This window comes from Myiozetetes cayanensis, unplaced genomic scaffold (assembly GCF_022539395.1).
Source record: "Myiozetetes cayanensis isolate MyiCay16 unplaced genomic scaffold, myiCay2020 scf32, whole genome shotgun sequence".
In the NCBI taxonomy this organism is placed as follows: Eukaryota; Metazoa; Chordata; class Aves; order Passeriformes; family Tyrannidae; genus Myiozetetes; species Myiozetetes cayanensis.
The window spans coordinates 5,498,431-5,518,765 of NW_026087544.1; the positions used below are offsets into that span (position 1 = coordinate 5,498,431).

At 54.6% G+C, this 20,335-nt stretch overlaps 1 protein-coding gene across 2 annotated transcripts; it reads left to right on the forward strand.

Moving 5' to 3' along the window:
- Positions 1-6,589: 6,589 nt before the first annotated feature.
- Positions 6,590-18,640, forward strand: KCNA10 (potassium voltage-gated channel subfamily A member 10). Of its 2 annotated transcripts, none has more exons than XM_050327126.1 (2): positions 6,590-6,781; positions 14,846-18,639. In XM_050327126.1, the coding sequence occupies exon 2, from the start codon at positions 14,920-14,922 to the stop codon at positions 16,471-16,473; it is 1,554 nt and encodes a 517-aa protein (XP_050183083.1). In that variant the 5' UTR covers positions 6,590-6,781; positions 14,846-14,919; the 3' UTR covers positions 16,474-18,639. The 2 variants fall into 2 exon arrangements, with proteins under 2 accessions (XP_050183083.1, XP_050183084.1); XM_050327127.1 differs by lacking the exon at positions 6,590-6,781 and adding an exon at positions 12,097-12,162 and having other exon boundaries at positions 14,846-18,640.
- Positions 18,641-20,335: the final 1,695 nt, after the last annotated feature.

A 20,335-nucleotide genomic window follows, 5' to 3' on the forward strand; every position in this document is an offset into this window, starting at 1 on the left:
GCTCATCCTTGTCTCCTGCACCTCCCAGGAGGGGCTTCCCCTCCTCTGAGCCTGCTTACAGCCACCCACTTGCCTTCCTCCTGGCTGTCCCCAGGAGAAGAAAGGATCGAATTTCCCACTTTCCTCTCCATATTTCTCTGGTTTCCAGGGGCTCCCAAGGGGAAGAATTTCATCGTGACTTCGCTCCAGCCTTTCGTTTTTCCACCTGGGTGGTTTTGCTTCCCCAATCACCCGGAAAGAAACTCTCTCCCTCTCCTTTCCTTCAGCCCAGAGAAGCTGTGGCTGTCCCTGGATCCCTGGAAGTGTCCCAGGCCAGGGGTAGTGGAAGGTGTCACTGCCCACAGAACGAGATGAGCTTTAAGGTCCCTCCCAACCCAAACCAATCTGTGATTCCTCATCCTTTGAACGAAATAAAAACGATGCAGCATCAGCCCCTTTAGGGAGGAGACTGTTGTGGGGATTAAATTCGGGCTGGAGAAGGATCTTTTGATGCCATCCTGCGTGGGCACCGGGCTGAGGTGCTGCTCTCCCCGGGGAGGAGAGCTGTGCCCTGGTCAGAGGTGCTGGGAGTTTCCTATTACTGATACAGAATAGCCCGATTTTGGTGACCAGGAGCCGCCGTGACGTGGGTTGGGGTTATCCAAACCCATCAGGGAGGTGACAGGCACGGAACAGGAGCCGGGGAAGCATCGAGCTGGGCATCGAGTCCCACAGGGAGGAACTTCATTGGGGTCACTGTGGGGTCTGGGGCGATCAGTGGTGGTGTTTGTAGACAGTCTGATGAGGGGAGGGGGATCAGGTTGCCCCACCATGAGGGATTGCATAGCCCGGGCCGTGAAATCAGAGTGGGCAGAGAAAGTGATAATTGAAGGTTAGAGAAGGTGGAACGCTGGGAAAAGGGGCCTCAGGGCACAGGGACCATCCTCTCCCCATTAAAGAGCTGGTCCAGTGGCTGGGATGTCACTCCTGGCTCTGTTCCTAAATGCCCTTCACCTCCTCCGTGTGCTGGGGAGGCGTTTGGGGTGTCTGACACCCCAAACCCAAAGTAACAGTGGAGAGTTCTGTGTGAGCACCCCCTGTTTTCCCTCTGGCTGGCAGGAGCCAACCCCAAAGCACAGGGGTGGTGGAATCCGAGGTGTTTGACAGAACATCCACTCCCACGGGCTTTGGCTCCCTTTAACAACGCTGCAAGCGGGCTCAGGACCGCTCTGGGATTTAGAACTCTGGAGGGAGCAGCTGACGGGACGGACCCGGCTCAGCGTCAGGAGGACACCGGAGCGCTGAGCGCAAACCGGGAAGGAAACGCGGCTCGGGGAGGGAAGATGGAAAATCGCTGTCCCAGCTGAAATAGGAGCGGGTGGCAGTCCCAGCCTGCCCGCAGCCCAGGCAGCTGCTGCCTTATCCCAGCTGGGAATGCTCGGCCAAAGCAGATACCGCCACTCCCTTCGTGTCGGGGCAGCGGCCGAGTCGGTCGCGGAACGGGGAAACCCCCAAAGTCTCAGCTTTCCCTTCTCCTGGTCTGGTTTTTAGGGATGTTGGGAACCCCGAGTGCCACATGGAGAAACACACACACACACCCCTCCTTTTTTTCTCCTCTCTCGACCTTCCCCATCCCTCTCCACCTGCCGGGGACCCACTGGAGCGTGGCTGGAGCGGAGCTGCTGGCGCTTGGCTGCTCCCAGCACCGGCTGCTCCCGCCGGGCCGCGCAGATGGCAGGCAGGGCACGGCACATCCTGGAGAAAAAACACGCTGGAAAGCTTTTGTTTGGCTGCCTGCAGCTTCTCTTTCGGGTTTCCAGGGCGTCAGGGGGGCTCTGGGAGCAGGAGCAGCCCTGATGGGATGGGGGGAAGCGCCCAGCCCTCCTCAGGGAGGGCTCAGGGTGGTGGGTGGTCCCTTGGGTGGCTCTGGGTGGATTTGGGGCGTCACCTGCAGAGAGGGTGGATTCAACTTCGAGGTTTTTGGTGACGACCAGACAGAAGTCCTGCAAAACAGGAAAATAAAGCAGAAAAAACCCCAACAACAAGTGGGACAGAAAGCAGGGAGCAGGAAGGTGATGGAGATGGTGGCGAGGAGGCGAGAAACACAATCCACCCGAGTGGGTGCATAATTCATTCCCTCATTAGCTATTAATGAGCCAGCTTTTTGTATCAAGTCTTCTGACGTCCTTGTAACAACTTCAGGCCTTTCTGTGGAGCATCACCCTCTCTGGGTGTTCCTGTGCCACTTGCCATGCAAACATGATTCTCGATATGTCCCGCGCCTTCGTTACCACCGTTCAGCTGCACGAGTAATTAATGAGGTTCCCTATTGCTGTGGTGTAACTGTAACCCCCTGGGAAACACCCAGGAGGCCGCCCCACCTCTGAGGGGGCTGGGCAGGCATGGCCTTGGGTGGTGCTCGAAGTAGGAGGGAGAATTTTGTGTCCCTGCTGGGTTGGGTTGGAGCAAAACGGCCAAGCTGATGACTTGGGCAAGCCACGGAACTTTTTATGCCACCACTTGCTGCCCGTGATTTCTGCAGGGTTGGAACCTGATCCCAAGAACCTACCTGATCCCAAGATGCAGTCAGCTCAAGGAGGGAGCAAGGAGGGGTGGGGAAGACCCCTCCCTGCTCATCGACAAACCCACGGCCACGCCGCAGCTCCAGCGCGCACCTTCCTCCCACCCTCCTCACCTGGAGGATGATGGGCTGAACTCATCCCATGTATTCCTGGGATAAAAATGACAAGGACACCGTACCATGGGCTTGGAAGGACCCACCAAAGCAACCAGAATCTCCTGGAGATGGTTCTTGGTGGGAACGAGGTGGGTCTTTGCTAAAGGGAAGACCCTTGTGCCACCCTGGGGTGTGTTACCTCTTCCCCAGCAATGCTGATGCTGCTCTGAGCTGAATGCAGGGCTCCTTTTGGAGTTTTCCACAGGGTGGGATGCTCAGTGTCTCCTTAAAAATCCCTTGAAAGGCTCCCAGGGCCTCCCTGGGACACAGAGGGGCCACAAGTCAATGGGTCCCCCCCAGTTTTGACCTCGTGTCCCTAAAGCATTGCACAGGGCAGAGAGTGAGGCCAGGGCCCAATCCCAAGGTTGGGTAGCTCCTGTTGATGCCTTGGTGGGACCAAGAGCCCAGACTAGAACCCACATACAGCCAGGCAAGAGCTGCTGGACTCTTGGGGTGCCATTTTTGGTCTTAAAAATAAAAATGTTGCTCCTCAAAGCGGGTGTTGCTGCCCAGTGTGGAATTCAGAACGTTAAGGGAATCCCTCACCACGTGTGGGGATGAATCTGTTCCCAAGTGCTGAAATTCTCACCGGGAGGGTTCAGCTCTTGAGGGTCCAACCCCTGCCTTGAGGGGGGGTTGCTGAGGAGTTTGGGGGCAGTTTTTTTGGGGAGGTGGGGAGGGGCAGTGTGAAGATGCAGCACAGCCCTGCTTGCAGCCCCGTGTTTCCTTTGCAGCCAAGGACAGCGAGGCAAGGTAGGGTTTCACGGGGGGTGTAGGATTTCCGAATCTGAGTCTTTTCCTGAGACAAACTCTGATCCTCACCTGCCCGTCAGAGCCGTGCGGGCACTCGCTGCCTCCAGAGCCACCCGGGATCCTCCTCCTGCTGCTGCTCAGGGCAGGACTGGCATTTGGGCTGCTTGAACGACTCACTGCAGGTGAGTGACTGGTTTTAATTGCGGTTTTTTTGTGCTCCTGGAAGCCTGTAGGAGATTTGAGGGTACAATGGAAATGTAAGCGTTATAGCCCGACGGGAAATTCCCACTTAAATGGAGCCACTTGTTTTAGTTTATCATCGGTAAGGTGTGAAAGGATCACCTGGTTGAAAAGGTTGCCGTTTGTCTCCTGCTAAATTGGTGCTTGACTCCTGTTTTCACAGCAAGTTGTGCTGATACAGGGTTTTTGGCCGCTCTTGGGTTTGTGCCTCAGCCTCCTCGGAAACACTCTCTGTGCTCTGAGCACTTCCAGCCTCTGTCTCTCTTCCAAGGCTTAAATAAAGTGGTTGCTTTTGGCTGTGATCTTTTTTAATGTGTTCGAACGCTGTGCAAGGCTCCCATTAGAAAATCCTCAGCTGCTGCCAAGCTGCTTAATGGGAACATGTGCAAAAAAATAAAACCAAAAAAAACAAAGCTGAAGACCTCCAAACACTCCCAGAAAATACGAGTTGCCTTCAGCCTGCTCCAATTAAACCACAAGGACCTGGAGTGAAAGAATTCATCAGTATCCCTGGCAGGCTGAAATCCAGGCTGCCAAGCAGTCACTTAAACCCCCAAAACAGCGGCAGGGGGTGTGTTCCATCGGGGTGAATTCCATGGGGAGGGAATGGGATGCAGGAGTGGTGGCATTGGGGGTTCAGGCTGCAATAGGAATAGTTCATGGGGTGTTCCTTTTGAGGCTGGTTTGGGAATGAAAGGGGTGGTTTAGGTGATCCCAGGGGAGGGAATGTGGGAATTCCCACTGACCCAGTGATGCAGATTCCCATTAACCCAGGGGAGGGTTAATGGGAACGCTGGGTCAAAACTGCTGCTGGCTCAGGTGGATTGGGTACAGTTTGTATTTGGTGGTGGAGGAGAGCAGGGTTTTCAGAGAGCCTGGTTTTGGTTGTCTTCCCTGGTCTTGTGGGTCAGTGCTTGCACTGACAGCACTTCCATCCTCCAAATTCCAATGGAAAAGTCCATGGAAAATGAGTCTCTGGAGATAAAGGGCTGGAGGGAAGAGCTTGGAGGGGCCAGAGACTTTCCTTGGTTGGTGTTGGGTGCAGGTTCAGTCAAGTGGCACCCCAGAGTTACTCCAGAACAGTTAATTGTGTTTGACGTGGGGTGAGTTCCACGGTCTCAGTGGGAGACAATCATTGAGACATTTCCATCCAAGCAAAACCTCAACTAAATAAAACCTAATTTTTAATGGTGGGGGGGAAATGATTGTCTTGCTGATTCCCAGAGAGACAGGATTTTTGGTTTCCTCGGTTCAGCTGCTCCCTTTTGCGTCTCCCCCAGCCCCAAAATGGCTTAAACTTGCAGTTTTTACAGCCGAGATTCCACGTCTGGGCCCTGTGATGGATTTCCCACTGCAGCCCAGGATGGAACTCAGCTCCTGGCATGGTTTGGTCATGGCAGGGCTGCCCTGGGGGTGGCCAAACACCCCTCCAGGCTTGGCTGCCTTGGATCTGTTCGCAGAGGTCGTGGGAAGGAGATCTGGGAATTGCTCTGAGGCAAAATCGGCTCCAACCTGGCACGAGAAGCCCGAGGCTGCCAGGGAGGAAAGGCCCTGATGGGCCCCTTTTTGCTCTGTCTGACCTTTGAGATCTCCCTTTTCCCCACAGCTGGGGAGGGGAAGGGGGGAGATTTTTCCAGACTTGTGTTTCCAGGATCTGGATTTCTTTTTATTTGCTTGGGTTTTTCCTCTGGAGCAGCACCCCTGGGAGAGACCCCAGCTTTGCACAACCTCTGCTGGGATGCCCTGAAAGGGCTCAGTGCAGGCTGAGCTCAGTGTTTTCCTCCCCCAGTTCTATGGCACAGCATGGAAACCTGCCCCAATTACACAGGGATGGAATAAAGCTTGAGGGAAAAGCTCAGCATCCCAAGGTGCTGGCAGGAGGATTCAGGATGCAGATGACTTTTGGAGGTCAGTCTAGAAATTCCCTGGCTGGTGCTCCCCCAACCCTCACGTGTTTGATCCCTTCCCAGGGTGTTGCCCTCGGTTTTTGCTTTTGCTTGTGAAGTTTTGGGACGGGGAGGGAAGGAAGAGGCCCCTGCAAGGGCTGGAGGGAGAAATGGAAAGGGAAGTAGTTGTGGTTTCATTAAATCCTGCTGGAAAAGCAGGCAGGGGGTTGAAACAGCTGCCTGAAGAGGCGACAGCTGGGTGATGGTCACACCCCAGTGGGTCTTGAGAATCACAGAGGGATCGTGGCCACCTCCAGAACCTCTGTCCAGCCCCTGCCAGGGGCTGCCCCAGGCTGATTCCAAGGCACAGAGAGGCACATCAAGGTGTGACACCCCCCCACAGGGGGGCTCATGGAGGAACAGGTTCCCCCTGATCGTATGAACTCAAGATGGAAAAAGCCCTTTGGGGGAGGCAGCTCCTGCTCCTGAATTTCAGGAATTTGGGAACTCCTGTAATGGCAAGCACAGGCTCCTGGGAAGGGAGGATTTTCCTGTGCACCAGAGCAAAGCCAGGCCCAGATGTTGGAAAAGTGCCTTGGAAAAAGGGCCAGAGGAACCCTGGATGCCTCCACCTGGCTGGTCCCTCCTGGTGTGGCCCTGCTGGGGGTGGGAGCAACGGAGTCTCCCGCTTTTCCAGACGCTCCTTCCTTGGGTGCAAACAAAGACGGTCCCTGTGGGACCAGCCCTGTCCCAGCAAGCAGCTCTACATGGAGGGGACAGAAAAGGCCTCCTCCTCTTCCTCCTCCTCCTCCTCCTGAGCTTCAGGCTGCTCCTTCCTCGCAAAGAAAAGACCGTGGAGCACTTTTGGAGCGGGATAAGAAGTGCCTGGGAGTCCTGGACGTCGCTGCTGCCGCTGCCGCTGCTGGGCAGGGCCCAGCAGGGAGGGAGCAAGAACCCATTTCAGGCACAAGGAGAACGAGGGCAAGGAGTCCCACTGGGCTCACGTGGGTACCGGCATCGCCTTTCCGCAGGAGAGGCTGGAGCATCCCAGCCCTGCCCGGGAGAGGGGAAGGGGCAGCGCGGCCGGGCAGCCCCCGCCTGGCACGGCCGAGGGAGGAGCCGATGCCAACAGGGGGACCGGGGTCCCCTTCACGCCGCGGGAGGATGAGGATGATGCAGAAGCCGGGTTTGTTGCTCCCTTCTTGGTTTTGTGGTGGGGGGGAGCAGAGGAGAGGTTGGTGAGCGGGTTTGGGGCAGTCGGGGCTGTTTGTCTCTGGGTTTGTTTTTTTTTTTTGGGGGGGGGGAGGGTATTTTTTGGGGTCACGGCGACTACAAGGGAAGTTTAGTTTGTCCTTGGCAGAAGAGGGAGGGTGAAGTGCTACCGATCACCGGGTGCGTGCTGGATGAACCCCGGCTTTACCGGCAGTCAGAGGGTCTCATTGGCACCATCTCAATTACTTAATTACTCTTAATTACTTTTTGCTGCCGGCTCCGAATCACAACGTCCTCACCTGTGAGGGGTGTCTGGGGGGCTGTTGGGATGTGCTGGGGGGTGCCCCGATCTATGCACTGGCTCTGGATCAGCGCACGGTGCCCCAAATCCCCAGCGACGCCGGGACCCCAAACCCGCCGCGAGCTCCTCTCGGTGCCGTCGCTGCAAACCTTGGGATCAGTGCAGGAATCCGTCTGACCCCATTAGCAGCTTCCTATTGCTTCCCATTTATCCCTTCGATCCACTTTTGGCTCTGGCCACCGACCTCCTGCAGGGTTTGCTGCCGGTGCGGATTTTGAGGGGGGGACAAAGTCATTCGCTCCTCCCCGGGAGGGGACGGGGGTTGCAGCCCCGAGCTCCGGCTGCTGGGTCAGGGAGGGGGCGGCGGCTCTGCCTCCGTCCCAAGCACTTTTGGGCAGCCTGGGAAAGTTTCCCATCGATTTGGGATCGAGTTCTTCCTCGTGTTACAGGGCAGTAAGCAGAAGGAAGGGGGGTGGGGGTGGCTGCCTGCCCCGGCCCCATCCAGGCGCCCGGGTGGAGCCAGGATGCTCGGGAGGGAAGAGGTCACTCCAGGTACCCCCTTCCTCACGTCTCTTCAGGTCCAGGCTAATCAAAGCCCTGCCCAAAGTGTTTTGTGCCCGTGTTTCATTCACCAGATGCTCCCTAAAGCGTGTCAAACCCTCGGCAGCAGCTCCTGCTTCGTGAATCGCGGCGGAGGGCAGACCTTCAGCCTCCAAAGGGCCGCTTCAGCATCCCCCCCCCCTCCCAAAAAAAAAAGCCGCCGCAGCACCCTCAGAGTCAAAAATCCATTTAAATCTTCCTGAATCAGGTTAAAATCCCGACTCTGAGCCCTTCGGGAAGACGAGGAGGGCTCAGCTGCAGCCAAGCCTGGCCCGGACCCAGGTTGTCCCCATCCCTTCAGCCCTGCAGAGCTCATTTCATCCCATCTGGCTTTTCCATTTTCCCTGCTACCTGGGCTGGGCTGCAGCAGCTTTCAGGCACACCCGGTGTGGGACCACATCGAGCAGGAACTCGCCCTCACTTGTTATTAAATTACATCCTGACCCGGTTAATCCGTAGCTGATTAATTTTGGGCTCTATGGCTGGCTATGAGGAGGGTTTCATCTGTCTCGTGGCGTGTACTTTGTGTCCCGGGCTCTCTGATGATAATCTGATTTTTTTTTCTTTTTTTTTTTTCCGGAGTGGAAAAATCAGAATGAAGCATGAGAAGAGGGGAGGGTTAGGGGGGTGTTTTTCCCCCTGCAGGGATGGACACCTCCATCCCAGGGCCAGAAATTCACTTTGGGATCTCCCTTATGTACATCTTTGCCCAGAGAGCACGACACCAGCTCCGGGGAAACTGAGGCACAGAGAGGGAAGTAGCTCGTTGGGGTTGGTGGTTGATGTTTCAGGCTGATCTTTTATTTCCTGGTGCAACTGCATAGAATTCCAGGCTGGTTCGGGTTGGAAGGGATCACCTTCCACTAGCCCAGGTTGCTCCAAGCCCTGTCCAACCTGGCCTTGGACACTTCCAGGGATGGGGCAGCCACAGCTTCTCTGGGCAACCTGTGCCAGGGCCTGCCCACCCTCCCAGGGAAGGGTTTCTCCCTATTATCTCACCCAAACCTGCCCTCTGGCAGTTTAAAGACAATTTGTGGGTTTAAATATGAAAAGTCCTACCCCCTCTTTGCCTCAGACTCACTTTAACCTCTGCTTTAAAAACAAGGGAGTCTCAGGACCAGCTGCTCCTGAGCCCTGGAATCCTCCACGCCGTGGTGGGGGCAGGAGAAACCCTGGGATTGCCAAATATTTCGCTGTATTTTGGCCCCTTTTCCATTTCTCCACTATCCCCACGTGGAGGACTTGACAGCAGAGGCAGCTTTTCCCACACCCTGTCACCCCCTGGAAGACTGGAATTATTCTTTCCTGTATTTTTATCACTCACAAACCACCAGCATCTCTCCCCCCCTCCTGCTCGTTCCCTCAATTTAAACAGCTCGATCTGCACACACCTCTTGTGAGCCTCGAAGTTTTTTGCAGGATCTCCCCCCTGCAGCTCCTTCTTTTCCTTCCAGAGGTGACTCCTGCCCTGCTCCACCCACGGCAGGTGCCCCGGGCACCTCACTGAGCATCCAAGGACTCTCTGTGCCCGAGCCAGAGCTCAAATATTCATAAACTCAGCCCTAAATCGAGGGCATTGAAGTGTTTAATTTGTGTCTTTTCGCATATCGCACCCCCCAAAATCCCCTCCCGCGTGCAGGGGCGTGGTGTTGCTAATTGAGGGGCACTTCAATTAGCAGGGAAGAAGGAAAAATTCCCACTGTGGAGGCGCAGCGGAGCCACCTCAGCTCCATCCCGGAGCCGTGGGGCTGGAATCGAGCTGAACTCCAGGTAATTAGCGCTGCAAAGAGAGCGAGAATAATTAGCAAAGGCTCATTACTGCAGTGGAAGGCTCTGTGGACCGAAGCTGGTGCCCGGCACAGGGCACAGCCCGGCCCCACATGGATTTCCAGAGGCATCGTTTTGCTTGGGAATAAGGGAAAACCCAACCCGAGTGTCACCGCCTCGTTATGTTCCTGTCGTCCCTGTCGTCCTCTCCTTGTTCCCACCCCGCTCCAGCTCGTCCCGTGTCAGATCCCAGGGAAACGGTGACGAGCCGCACTTTTTTTTTCCCCGCTGGGAGAACGAAGGTTCCTGTGCGAACAACAATTCAGGGACCTGCTGCCAAAACTCCCTCCTTCGCCGGATAATCCCTCTCTGCGCTGGGTGGGGCTGGGGGTGGGTGTTTGGTCTCCCCTCTGATGTCAGAGCTGTGTGTGCAGCGCTGCTGGGCAGTGATCCCGTGCCATCACTCGCTGGATCCCGGTCCCTCCTGGATGCAGGACGCCCTCGGCGTCCAAATTTGCCCGTGGGATAAATTCCAGCGGCGCTGGGGGACACCAGGAGGGCGGGGGAGAGGATTAGAAGGAAAGGAGTGCCAGAGGGAATGCCTGGGGCAGCCTGGCTGGGAGAGGTTGAAATCTTAGTGCCAAAGGGTGTTTAAAGTCACCTTGGGCTGAACACAAAGGCAGAATCTCCCGGGGGTGTCCGGGGTGCGGCCAAACCCTCCGGGGATGCGGGAGTTGTGTAACCGCCCTATTTCTTGGAGGCAGCGATGTTATTCCGGGCATCTCCCCCCCTGTACCCGTCTCCCCTGGACCACAACCCTGCTTTGACTCCAGGGATATTCCTATTAACAGCTAAAGCCTCTCAGCCCCGGCACAAGCCAGATCAGCGGCTCCCCTGGATGGTTTTCGCTCTCGGCGTTTCCCTCAGCCGCAGATGCTCTTTGTGCGGGCGCAGGGTGTGACCCTGGTTCGTTCCAGGCAGATGTTAGGGACAAAAAAACCAACCTCAAATAAGGTCAGATTTTGCCTACAAACCCCATCACCCTGCGGTCAAAGCCCTGCCAAAGCCGGGTTTGGAGGGGAAAACGGACTCGGGGTGAATTGAAGTGCCAAGAATATCGATTGAATTCCTTGTTCTCGATAGATCCCCAGCTGGGACGAGAGGAAATGTGAGGACTGTAACCTGCACCGGTGCAGAAGGGGTGGATAAACTGGTAAAGCAGCCCTGAAGGGCCTGAACAAAGGTCTGGACAATCTCACGTCCCCTTTCCATCACAGAAGGCCGGAGATGAGTATGGGATGCTCCAAGCCGGGCTCTCCTCCGGGACAGGGAGGTTTAATGTGCTCATTAACGTCACAGGGCGGGAAAAATACCTCAGAGGACAGCCAAGGATGCTGGAGGGAGGGAAATCGAGGTGACCGTGTCCCTCAAGAGCAAAGGAACGTCACCGCGGAGGAATTCAGGCTGAAGAACGCGGGGAGAAAAATGTGCCACCCCCTCCTCTGCCTTCCCAAATGCCTGGGGAGGAGGAGGAGGAGGAGGAAGGTGGGAAGGTAACCTGGGTGAAGGTAGAGGTTGGGATCCACCCAACAGGGATGAAAACCCTCCGGAGCCCCCAAGGGTGGCCATGAGCGTGGAGTGGAAAGAAGGAAAATACGGGAAAGGCAAACCAAAATCCCAGTTATTCCAGTGAGCGGGGCCAACCTGCCTGGTCCCACCCGCCCTGGGTGTTCGGTGATTTATCAGTTCATTAGCAGAGGTGGTGACAAGCCAGCATCCAGCTGAGATCCAGGGGTGAGGAAGGGGCACAACCCCTCTCCCCTGTTCCCCAGCGATGCCCTCAGCAGGGCCGTGCCAGCCGTACCTGCTGCCGCGACTGGCCCCAGTCACGCCCGGGGTGGGGACAGGAGGTGTCCCACGTGGTGGTGGCACCGTCCCCTCCTGGAAAAGCTCCCGCTGTCCCCGTGGCCACAGGCGAGAGGTAGGTGGGCACCGCGGGATGCTCCAACCCTCGGGCTTTCCCCTCCCCTGCCCTTTTTCACATCGTTATTAGACGGTAATGCCAAAAGGAGCCCTTTTGCCCGCTGGGAACCTCTCTCCTGGTGCCAGCGCGGGTCCCTGTCCCCGCTCTCCGCCTCTCTCTCTCTCTTCTCTCTCCCGGGGACCAGCTCAGACCTCTCCACGTCACGGACAAGACCTGTCCCCGCTGGACCATCCGCAGCTTTATTGGGGATTAAAGGTGGCATCAGCCAGAAGGGCACATCCTCACTGCCCAGCGGGCGGGTGGGGGCAGGGGGTGGGTGGCCGCATCCCCCCCTCTCTCCCCGGGGCGAGCAGGGCACGGCCATGGGATGCCCCTCGCACCCGGCCAGCCCCGTTTCCTCGTGGGCCCCCGGCTGTTTTTAGGGCTCCCCGGGGGAAGGAGGGGGGGGATGGCGGTTCCCAACCGTGCCGGGCGCCGCCACCGCTGCTGTGCCTGCCAAAATCCGTCCCCGGCCAATGACACGGTGGAGCCGAGAGAGGGGAGCCTTTCGGATGACATTGGCTGCGTTATCCCAAAGGGACCTTCCAAGGGTGCGGCTGGACTGCTTTGTTCCCCGTCTCTGCTCTCCCTGCACCTCTCCACGTGTGGTTAATGGCTCTTTTTCCAGATGCAGAGAGTGCTGGCGCTTCCATGCCCTGCCCAGGTGAGTCCTTGTAGGGGCTCGTGTGGGTGGGCAGTGGGAAAGAATCACCCCCCCTTTACCATCCCATTAAGTGGTCATGGGGTGACAGCACCTCCATTTTTCTGGAAAACCTTGGAAACAGGTATTTTCTGCCTGCAGCAGAGCAAGGGAGATTGAAAGTGGGATGGATGGGAAGTGTAGGACAATTCCAGGATTTGATGGATACAGAGGGGCCGGTGGAAGCCCCAGCCCTGATTTCCTGGGACGGGATGTGCGAACACATGAACTCCCCCTCAAAATGACCTTCCTCTTCTCTCCATTGCTCCCCCTCCTGTGGTTTTTATTATTATTATTATATTACTATTATTTTCCGCAGCCAGGGATTTCTGCTGAAGGATATCAGTTAATCAGATTCCGAGAAGCAGATGTTGGGTGATTTAGGAGGGAAAAAAGAGGCAACTTTCCAGTCCAAGCCTCGGCCGCAGCGCAGGAGAAGAGCTTTGGAAAGGGGGGGTTGTGGCTTTGGGATGGGCCTTTAATTTTGGTTTAAACAGAAAATGAGACACAGAAGGTGGTGTGGGGGCCTGGGGACAGATGGGGCACCTCCCTCTGGTGTTGGGACAGACAGACATCAGCACAATTTGGGGCTTTAAGGTAGGAAAAGGAACCTCAGAGCCCTGCTTAAAACAGGACTGAAAATCCCCTTTCCATTGTCCCAGTGGGGACAATTTTCAACCTTGTCCACGATGTGTAAATTGTCCTGTCATAGCTCTGTGCCTCAGTTTCCCCTCAAGGGATGATGCAGGGGGGCTCGGTTTGACGTTCCTGGAGGCTCCAGAGCAAAGCCAGATTTCAAAATTCAGTTCCATGCCATATTTCAAGACATCACAAAATGCCTTCTGCAACCAACAATCTTGGGATGAAGATGCCCTGCAAGCAGGGGCTGAGGAACTTTCTTGCCCAGCACTATTACCAGTTAAACACTTAGAACTTATTGCTTAAAATACCAAGATCATCTCATGGCGCTGCCTTAGGATGCAATTCCATGGTCAGCTTTAGCTGCTCTGACTTTGTCCCACTGCCAGGAGAAACTCCTGGGAAGGTGAGACCCCACTGGGTTCTCCCCCCAGGATGGAGGTGTGATGGGTCAGGTCTGTTCCCCCATCCACTGAACACTAAACTCTGATTCAAACTTGTTTTCTTTACCTTTTTTTTTTTTTCAGATTTAAAATCCTCTCAGGGGATTTATATTAAGGACAAAAATAAGGATGCACAGCGGGGAGGAGGGGGGGAAATGATTTGTGCTGCTGTTTCTTTCTTTTGTCTTTTATGCTTGGCTTTCCCTCAAAAGATTGCAAAGGGCATTGTTTGGGCCGGGCTTTTTGTGGTGTTCCTTTGTCTGCCTCCTGATGCTCCTGAAATCAGGGTTATCCCCAGCTCTGAGCTGTTGCTCTGATGTCACATTCCGTCCCTCCAGCACCAGCTTCTCACAGGGTCACCAAATAGTTAAGCCTGGGAAGAATCCAACCCCCATGAAGAGCTGGTCCTTGGGCTGGAGCAGCTCCAAGCTGGACATCACCAGGGCTGGAGGACTCAGGACTTGCAGCACATCCCTTTGAGGGGCAAAACCTCGTGTCTGCTGCTTCCCCCAGGCATCAGTTCTGCCCCCCTGCCCCAAACACTCTTTTCTCCGTGTCCCCTAAGTGGGAAAATTGGCACAAAACCAACCCAAAGTGGTTCCACAGGGATGGATTCCTAGAAACAGCTTTGCTCTGTGGCTTTGGCTTAGGCAAAGGGACACGGTCTGGAAAACAGCTTATGAAAAAATTGTGGGATTTGTCCCCAAATCCAGGATCTCTGCTGAGGAAAAGAGTGAGGTTTTGAACCCTTGTCTGGTATATGGATGCTGGTTCCTGTAGGAAGTTTTGCTGCCAGGGCTGCAAAGCTGAGAGGAGGAGAGGGAGGATTTGTAGAAGACAGGATGTTAAAGTCTATTTCTGCAACAGATTTTGGGGTTTGGGCTTGTCCTACCCCCCCTTTCCCGGCTGTGTGTCAGCAGGGATGGACAAATCTGCTTCTGGGGAGGAGAAAAACTTCACAGCCCTAAATTATTTCTGTGAAATTGGGATGGACTGAGCAGACCCTGCGCTGGGGACCATCCTCGTCACAGGACCGGCCCCGGCATCGCTGCTGCTCCGTGGCCTCAATTGTGCTGCTATTCCTGGCAGTCCAGGGGCATCTGGGTTTTTTTCACTCCCTCCTGCTGAAGTTCCCCTGGGGCAGGGAGCCACTTGGTGGCCTTGGTGGTCCGTGGTCACACGGAGCAGCCCCGCGTGTCCCTCCGTGCTGTCTCCCGTCAGCAAATCGGGATGTTGGGTTTACTTGGAAAAGTTCATTTTGGGGCAAATCTCCCCAGAACTGTTCCATGTTAACACCTAATTTCTCTCCTCGAGGCAGGACAGGTAATTTCCCAGCTCCATAACTTGGTCCCTGGGCTCGTCTTTGACTTTGCTGCGAGTTCAGAGCAATGTCAGTGCTGTGCTGGGGAGATGCCCGGGAGCGTTTTGGGGACACAGTGGCTGTTCCTGAGCACCTGCCAGAGCCTGTCTGGGAAATAACCCACCCCACGGCCTGGAAGGTGCTCTCTGAGTGACCTGTGTGCCCAGCCCCACTCAGCATCGCCTCCCTGTCCCTTCCCTTGCAGATCCTCATAGCGTGGGAAAGGCTCGAGCTGCCGGCGCCGGATCCGGGGATTTGCGCTGCTAATCTGATTAGTGTATGATGGACGTGTCCAGTTGGAAGGAGATGGAGGTGGCACTAGTCAGTTTTGACAACGCCGACCAGATCGTGGAGGATCCCTGTTATTCAAACGACCTCAGCCCCGCCGGGCAGTCGCGCAAGGGCCACCCCAGCTGCGCCAACCTGCTCTCCAACCTGCGCATCCTCATCAACAGCGAGAACGCCAACAATGAGACCATCTTCTCCAGGTTCTCCGCCGAGTTCAGCGACCACCTGGTGGGGGAGAGGGTGGGCATGGATGAGGGGGACCAGCGAGTCATCATCAACATTGCCGGGCTGAGGTTTGAGACGCGGCTCAAGACCCTCGACCAGTTCCCCGAGACCTTGCTGGGGGACCCGGAGAAGAGGATGCGCTACTTCGACTCCATGAGGAACGAGTACTTCTTCGACAGGAACAGGCCCAGTTTTGATGGGATCCTGTACTATTACCAGTCCGGCGGCAAAATACGGCGCCCGGCCAACGTCCCCATCGACGTCTTTGCTGATGAAATCACCTTCTACGAGCTGGGGGATGAGGCCATGGACCAGTTCAGGGAGGATGAAGGGTTCATCAAGGATCCTGAGACCCTCTTACCAACCAATGACTTTCACAGGCAATTCTGGCTGCTCTTTGAGTACCCCGAAAGCTCCAGCGCAGCCCGGGGCGTAGCTTTGGTCTCCGTCCTGGTTATCGTCATCTCCATCATCATCTTCTGCATGGAGACCCTGCCGGAGTTCCGGGAGGAGAGGGAGTTCAAGTCTGCCCAGGAGCTTTCTAGGAACGTGACGGACACCTTGCTGGCCCACAGCACCTTCACGGACCCTTTCTTCGTCATAGAGACCGCCTGCATCGTCTGGTTCTCCTTCGAGCTCTTCGTGCGCTTCATCGTGTGCCCCAGCAAGACCGAGTTCTTCAGGAACATCATGAACATCATCGACATCGTGTCCATCATCCCCTACTTCGTGACGCTCACCACCGAGCTGATCCAGCAGAGCGAGCTCAACGGGCAGCAGAACATGTCCCTGGCCATCCTGCGGATCATCCGCCTGGTGCGGGTCTTCCGCATCTTCAAGCTCTCCCGCCACTCCAAGGGGCTGCAGATCCTGGGCCAGACCCTCAAGGCCAGCATGCGGGAGCTGGGCCTGCTCATCTTCTTCCTCTTCATCGGCGTCATCCTCTTCTCCAGCGCCGTGTACTTCGCGGAGGTGGACGAGCCGCAGTCCCACTTCTCCAGCATCCCCGACGGGTTCTGGTGGGCCGTGGTGACCATGACCACGGTGGGCTACGGCGACATGTGCCCCACCACGCTGGGCGGCAAGATCGTGGGCACCCTGTGCGCCATCGCGGGCGTGCTGACCATCGCCCTCCCGGTGCCCGTCATCGTCTCGAACTTCAACTATTTCTACCACCGCGAGACGGAGAACGAGGAGAAGCAGATGCTGCCCGGGGAGGTGGAGCGGCTCCTGGCCAGCGTGGCCACGGCGGGCAGCGGCAGCATGGAGTCCCTCAACAAGACCAACGGGGGTTACCCTCGAGACAAGGCCAAAAAATGACGCCCGAGGCCGTGACGGGACTGGGCCCTGTCAGGTGGCGTTAACAGGAGAAAGGTATCCAAACATCTGCACGCTCTGATTTGATTTATTTATTTATTTTTTAAAATCAAATATGCTGCTGCTTTTTTTTTCTTTCTTGTTTTTTTCTTTCTTTTTTTTCTTTCTTTTTTTTTCTTTCTTTTTTTTTTTTCTTCCTTTTTTTTTTTTTATTAGACATTTTTCAATCTCTTGATTTCCTGCGGCTGTTCAAATAAATACCATCTTTCTTATCTCTCTGCCCTGCCCATCGACCTGGTGGTATTTTTTTTTTTTTTATTTGATGCTCATCTGCTTTTACATTTCTTGTCCCCTGTCCGTGTGTTAAAGTGGAATTCCCCCACAGTCAGAGATTTCCCCCGTTTACTGGAGAGGAAAAAAGGGCAAAATGACATGAAATGCTTTGCTTGGTGGCACCCAACTGTCCAGGGATGAAGGTGGGTCCAGCTCCCTGTTTCTTTAATCCATGTAAATAGTCCCTCCTCCACGCACCACTTCAGATCTGGGGGGGTCTGACCGAATTCCCAGACCTGGGACTGCTCTGCCTGAAAAAGAAGCCGGCAAAAAGAAATTAGAAGGGATATTTTTAGCTGGCTGAGTTCCCCTGGTCTGCCTGACTAATTAACTTTGCTGGGCACAGCAGTGATGGATGGGCCCAAGCCAGCAGGTGAGGGGATTAGAAGGGCAGGGATGGTGACCAGGAATGGTGGCACAGCCACGAGGAACATCCAGGACACCGGGGGTTGTGACGGAAAACCGAGCTCTGAGAGAGGTAACGGGATTTCCCCTGCAACAAAATGGCCTTTCTCCTGCAGCAAATGCTCAGTTTGGGGGTTACCTGATGTACAGGCACGTTTGGGGACGAGCCACCGTGGCCCTGTAGTCCTTATTGCCACTTCTGTTCGCCGCAAAAGCGGCCCAGAGAAAATCCACGGGGAAAACAAGGCCCGATTGCTTCCCTTGTTGTGAAAAGGCACTTCTGGTTTGCTTAAACCCTGCAAATCTCCACTGGCACTGCGAGGGGAGAAGCCAGCAGCAGCTCATTTTGCCTTTCTCTCCAGTGCCAGCAGGTTTTCTTCTGACAAAGACATTTTGTTGCCACTTCACTGCCTCACTCAGCTGGTTTTATTTTTTTTTTTTGGACGTCTCCGCCTTCATCAAATCACAGTTTCTTCTTCTCCCATCCGCTGTTATCCCACATCTGCTCCCTTTGGTGTCTCATCTCCTGAACATTCCACCACCCCTGCTTTGCAGCTTCGCTCAGGAAGCACTGGGGAAACAGGGATTGGCTTTTGTTATCCTGGTGTGATGGGAAATGCGAGTTTGGGCTTGCTGGGATTCCCCCCCCTCCCTGTGGCAGAAATCCCACAGCTCTGATTGCAGGGGTGGTTGTTGTTGTTGGTTTGGTTTTGGGGGTTTGTTTGTTGGGGTTTTTTTGGTGCACTGTCTTTCTGCAATAAAGGTGTTTCGCATCCCAGGGGATGGATCAGAGACACACAAGCACAAATCCTCTTCCATTTGGGACAAATCCCCCTTTTCATCTGCCCTCCCTGGTTGTTTTTTTTTCCCTCCCCTCCACTATCCTTTTCTTTCCTCCATCCCTTACAAACTCCCTACAGTCATCTCAGACAGGAGAAGCTGTGAGGGATGTTGGATTTCCTTCCCACTGTGTCCAAATTCTGCTCATCTGTGGGGATGATTGGAGGAGGCACAGCTGGGAACAGCTGGGAACATCCCCAGCTCCTCCCCGTTTATCGCTCAGTTCTCTCCATCAGATCATCCACATCCCTATTTTCCTTTCACAACAGCCTCTCTTTTCCTTTTCCTCTGGAAAACTTAAAACTTTTTACCTTCTTTTAACGTTTTTCATGCTCCCCCCTCGCCCAGATTCTCTCCCAGCCCCTCGAACCTGAAGCACTTTTGTTGATTATTCCTTGGGAAATACTCGGCCATGAGCTCATCCCTCCTTCTGCTCCCTCAGCAAACACGGACCACAATGGTGCTGGGATGGATGGGTGGGTGGGTGGATGGATGGAAGGATGAACAACCTGATTCTTATTGACTTGTAAACTTTATCCTCAAATAAAGGAATAAATGCTTCAAAGTCTGGCATGCAGGAAACATTGTTTATTTGGACTCAGCTTTTTGTTCTTGGCTTTGTGCTGCTCCCAGCTGGGAATTCCGTCCGGTCCCCAGCTGGGAATTGTGTGTGGGAGGGCTGAAGGGCAGGACAGTATAGAATCCCAGAAGGGTTTGGGTTGGAAGGGCCTTAAAGCTCATCTCATTCCACCTCCTGCCACGGGCAGGGACACCTTCCACTATCCCAGGTTACTCCAAGCTCCATCCAACCTGGCCTTGGACCCTTCCAGGGATGGGGCAGCCACAGCTTCTCTGGGCAACAGATAATTATAAATCTCCAGATCTGTGAGCTCTGCAGAGGTTTCCCCAGCAGTTTGGCTCCCCACCATCCCCTGTGGGGAGCCAGCTCCAAAAGGAAACCCCTGATTTATGTCACAAGGATGGGGTCAGAGCCATGAAACCCCTCCAGGACTCATTGACTTCCTTCCTATTTATCCTAAAGATCAGGAAAACCAGGCTGAGAATTCAAAGTGCCAACACTCAGCTGGTGCTTGATAAAAGCCCGTGGGAAAACCCCATTTTCCTGCACATTTTGCAGCTTGGTGCCTTCCCAAATGCAAGCCCAAAGCTCAGAGCTCAATGAAATCCATACAAAGCTCTCAGTCCTGTTCTGGACTCAAGTCCTGAGGAACCAATCCTTCCTGTCCTCCCTGACTGAATTCCCTCTGGAAATTTTGCCAAAGGAAAACCTAAAAGGCAGGCAAGAAATCTCCCTTCCGCTTTATCAAAAGAAGATGTTTCCTGGCTGCTTTTTACCCCTGGAACAAATCAGAACCTGCGGCCAGGTGTGAAATATTTGGTCACCCAGAAACATCTCCCTCCTCCTTGGAGTGGAATTTCCAGGGAACCCCAGAACGGTTTGGGTTGGAAGGGACCTTAAAGATCACCCAGAGTGATCTTTAATCACCCTTTGATCAGCCTGCCACGGGCAGGGACACCTTCCACTAGCCCAGGTTGCCCCAAGCCCCATCCAACCTGACCTTGGACACTTCCAGGCTGACAGGAGCTCAGATTTTGCCAGGAGATGGCACTCCAGGCCAGACATTCCCTGCTGGAGCCAGTCCAGACGCGTGTTTTCCTCTCTCTGATTCCTGCTTGGAAGCTTTCAGCTGGTTTATTCCTTTATTGCATGTGTGAGCACGGATGTGAGCAGGGTTTTCCTGGCTGGGGAGGGATGATCCCATGGAGGAATCCCATTCCAGGGTGGTGTTTTCCAGGGGCTCTGGGCACTGGTGCAGGATGGCCACGCCAGGAGGGTTTAGGATCTGCCTCCTGGCACAGCATTTAGGGACAAGGACCAACATCCCACTCACTCAGAGCACTCTGGGGGCTCCTGCAGGTCTTGTCGAGCACAGCAGGAATGAAGGAGCAGCAGGGACTTGGATTTCTCTCCCAGCCCCCACAAAACTATATATATATATATATATATATATATACACTTTTATGAATTATTATGTTTTTTTTCTTGACTTTTCCCCCTTCTGTATTGCTCTGAGATCCATTTCTAGGTTGTTTTTTTTTGTTTTTTTCTTTTTTTGTGGTGTTCACAAGTGCCACAAACTCACCCAGCTGTGCAGATGATGCAGGACTTTTATAAATTAAAAGCAAAAATTCTGTTGTGTGAAACAAAAAAAAAAAACCCTCCCACCCTAAATAAATTCAACCTGGTCATCGCAGTGGTTTCTTT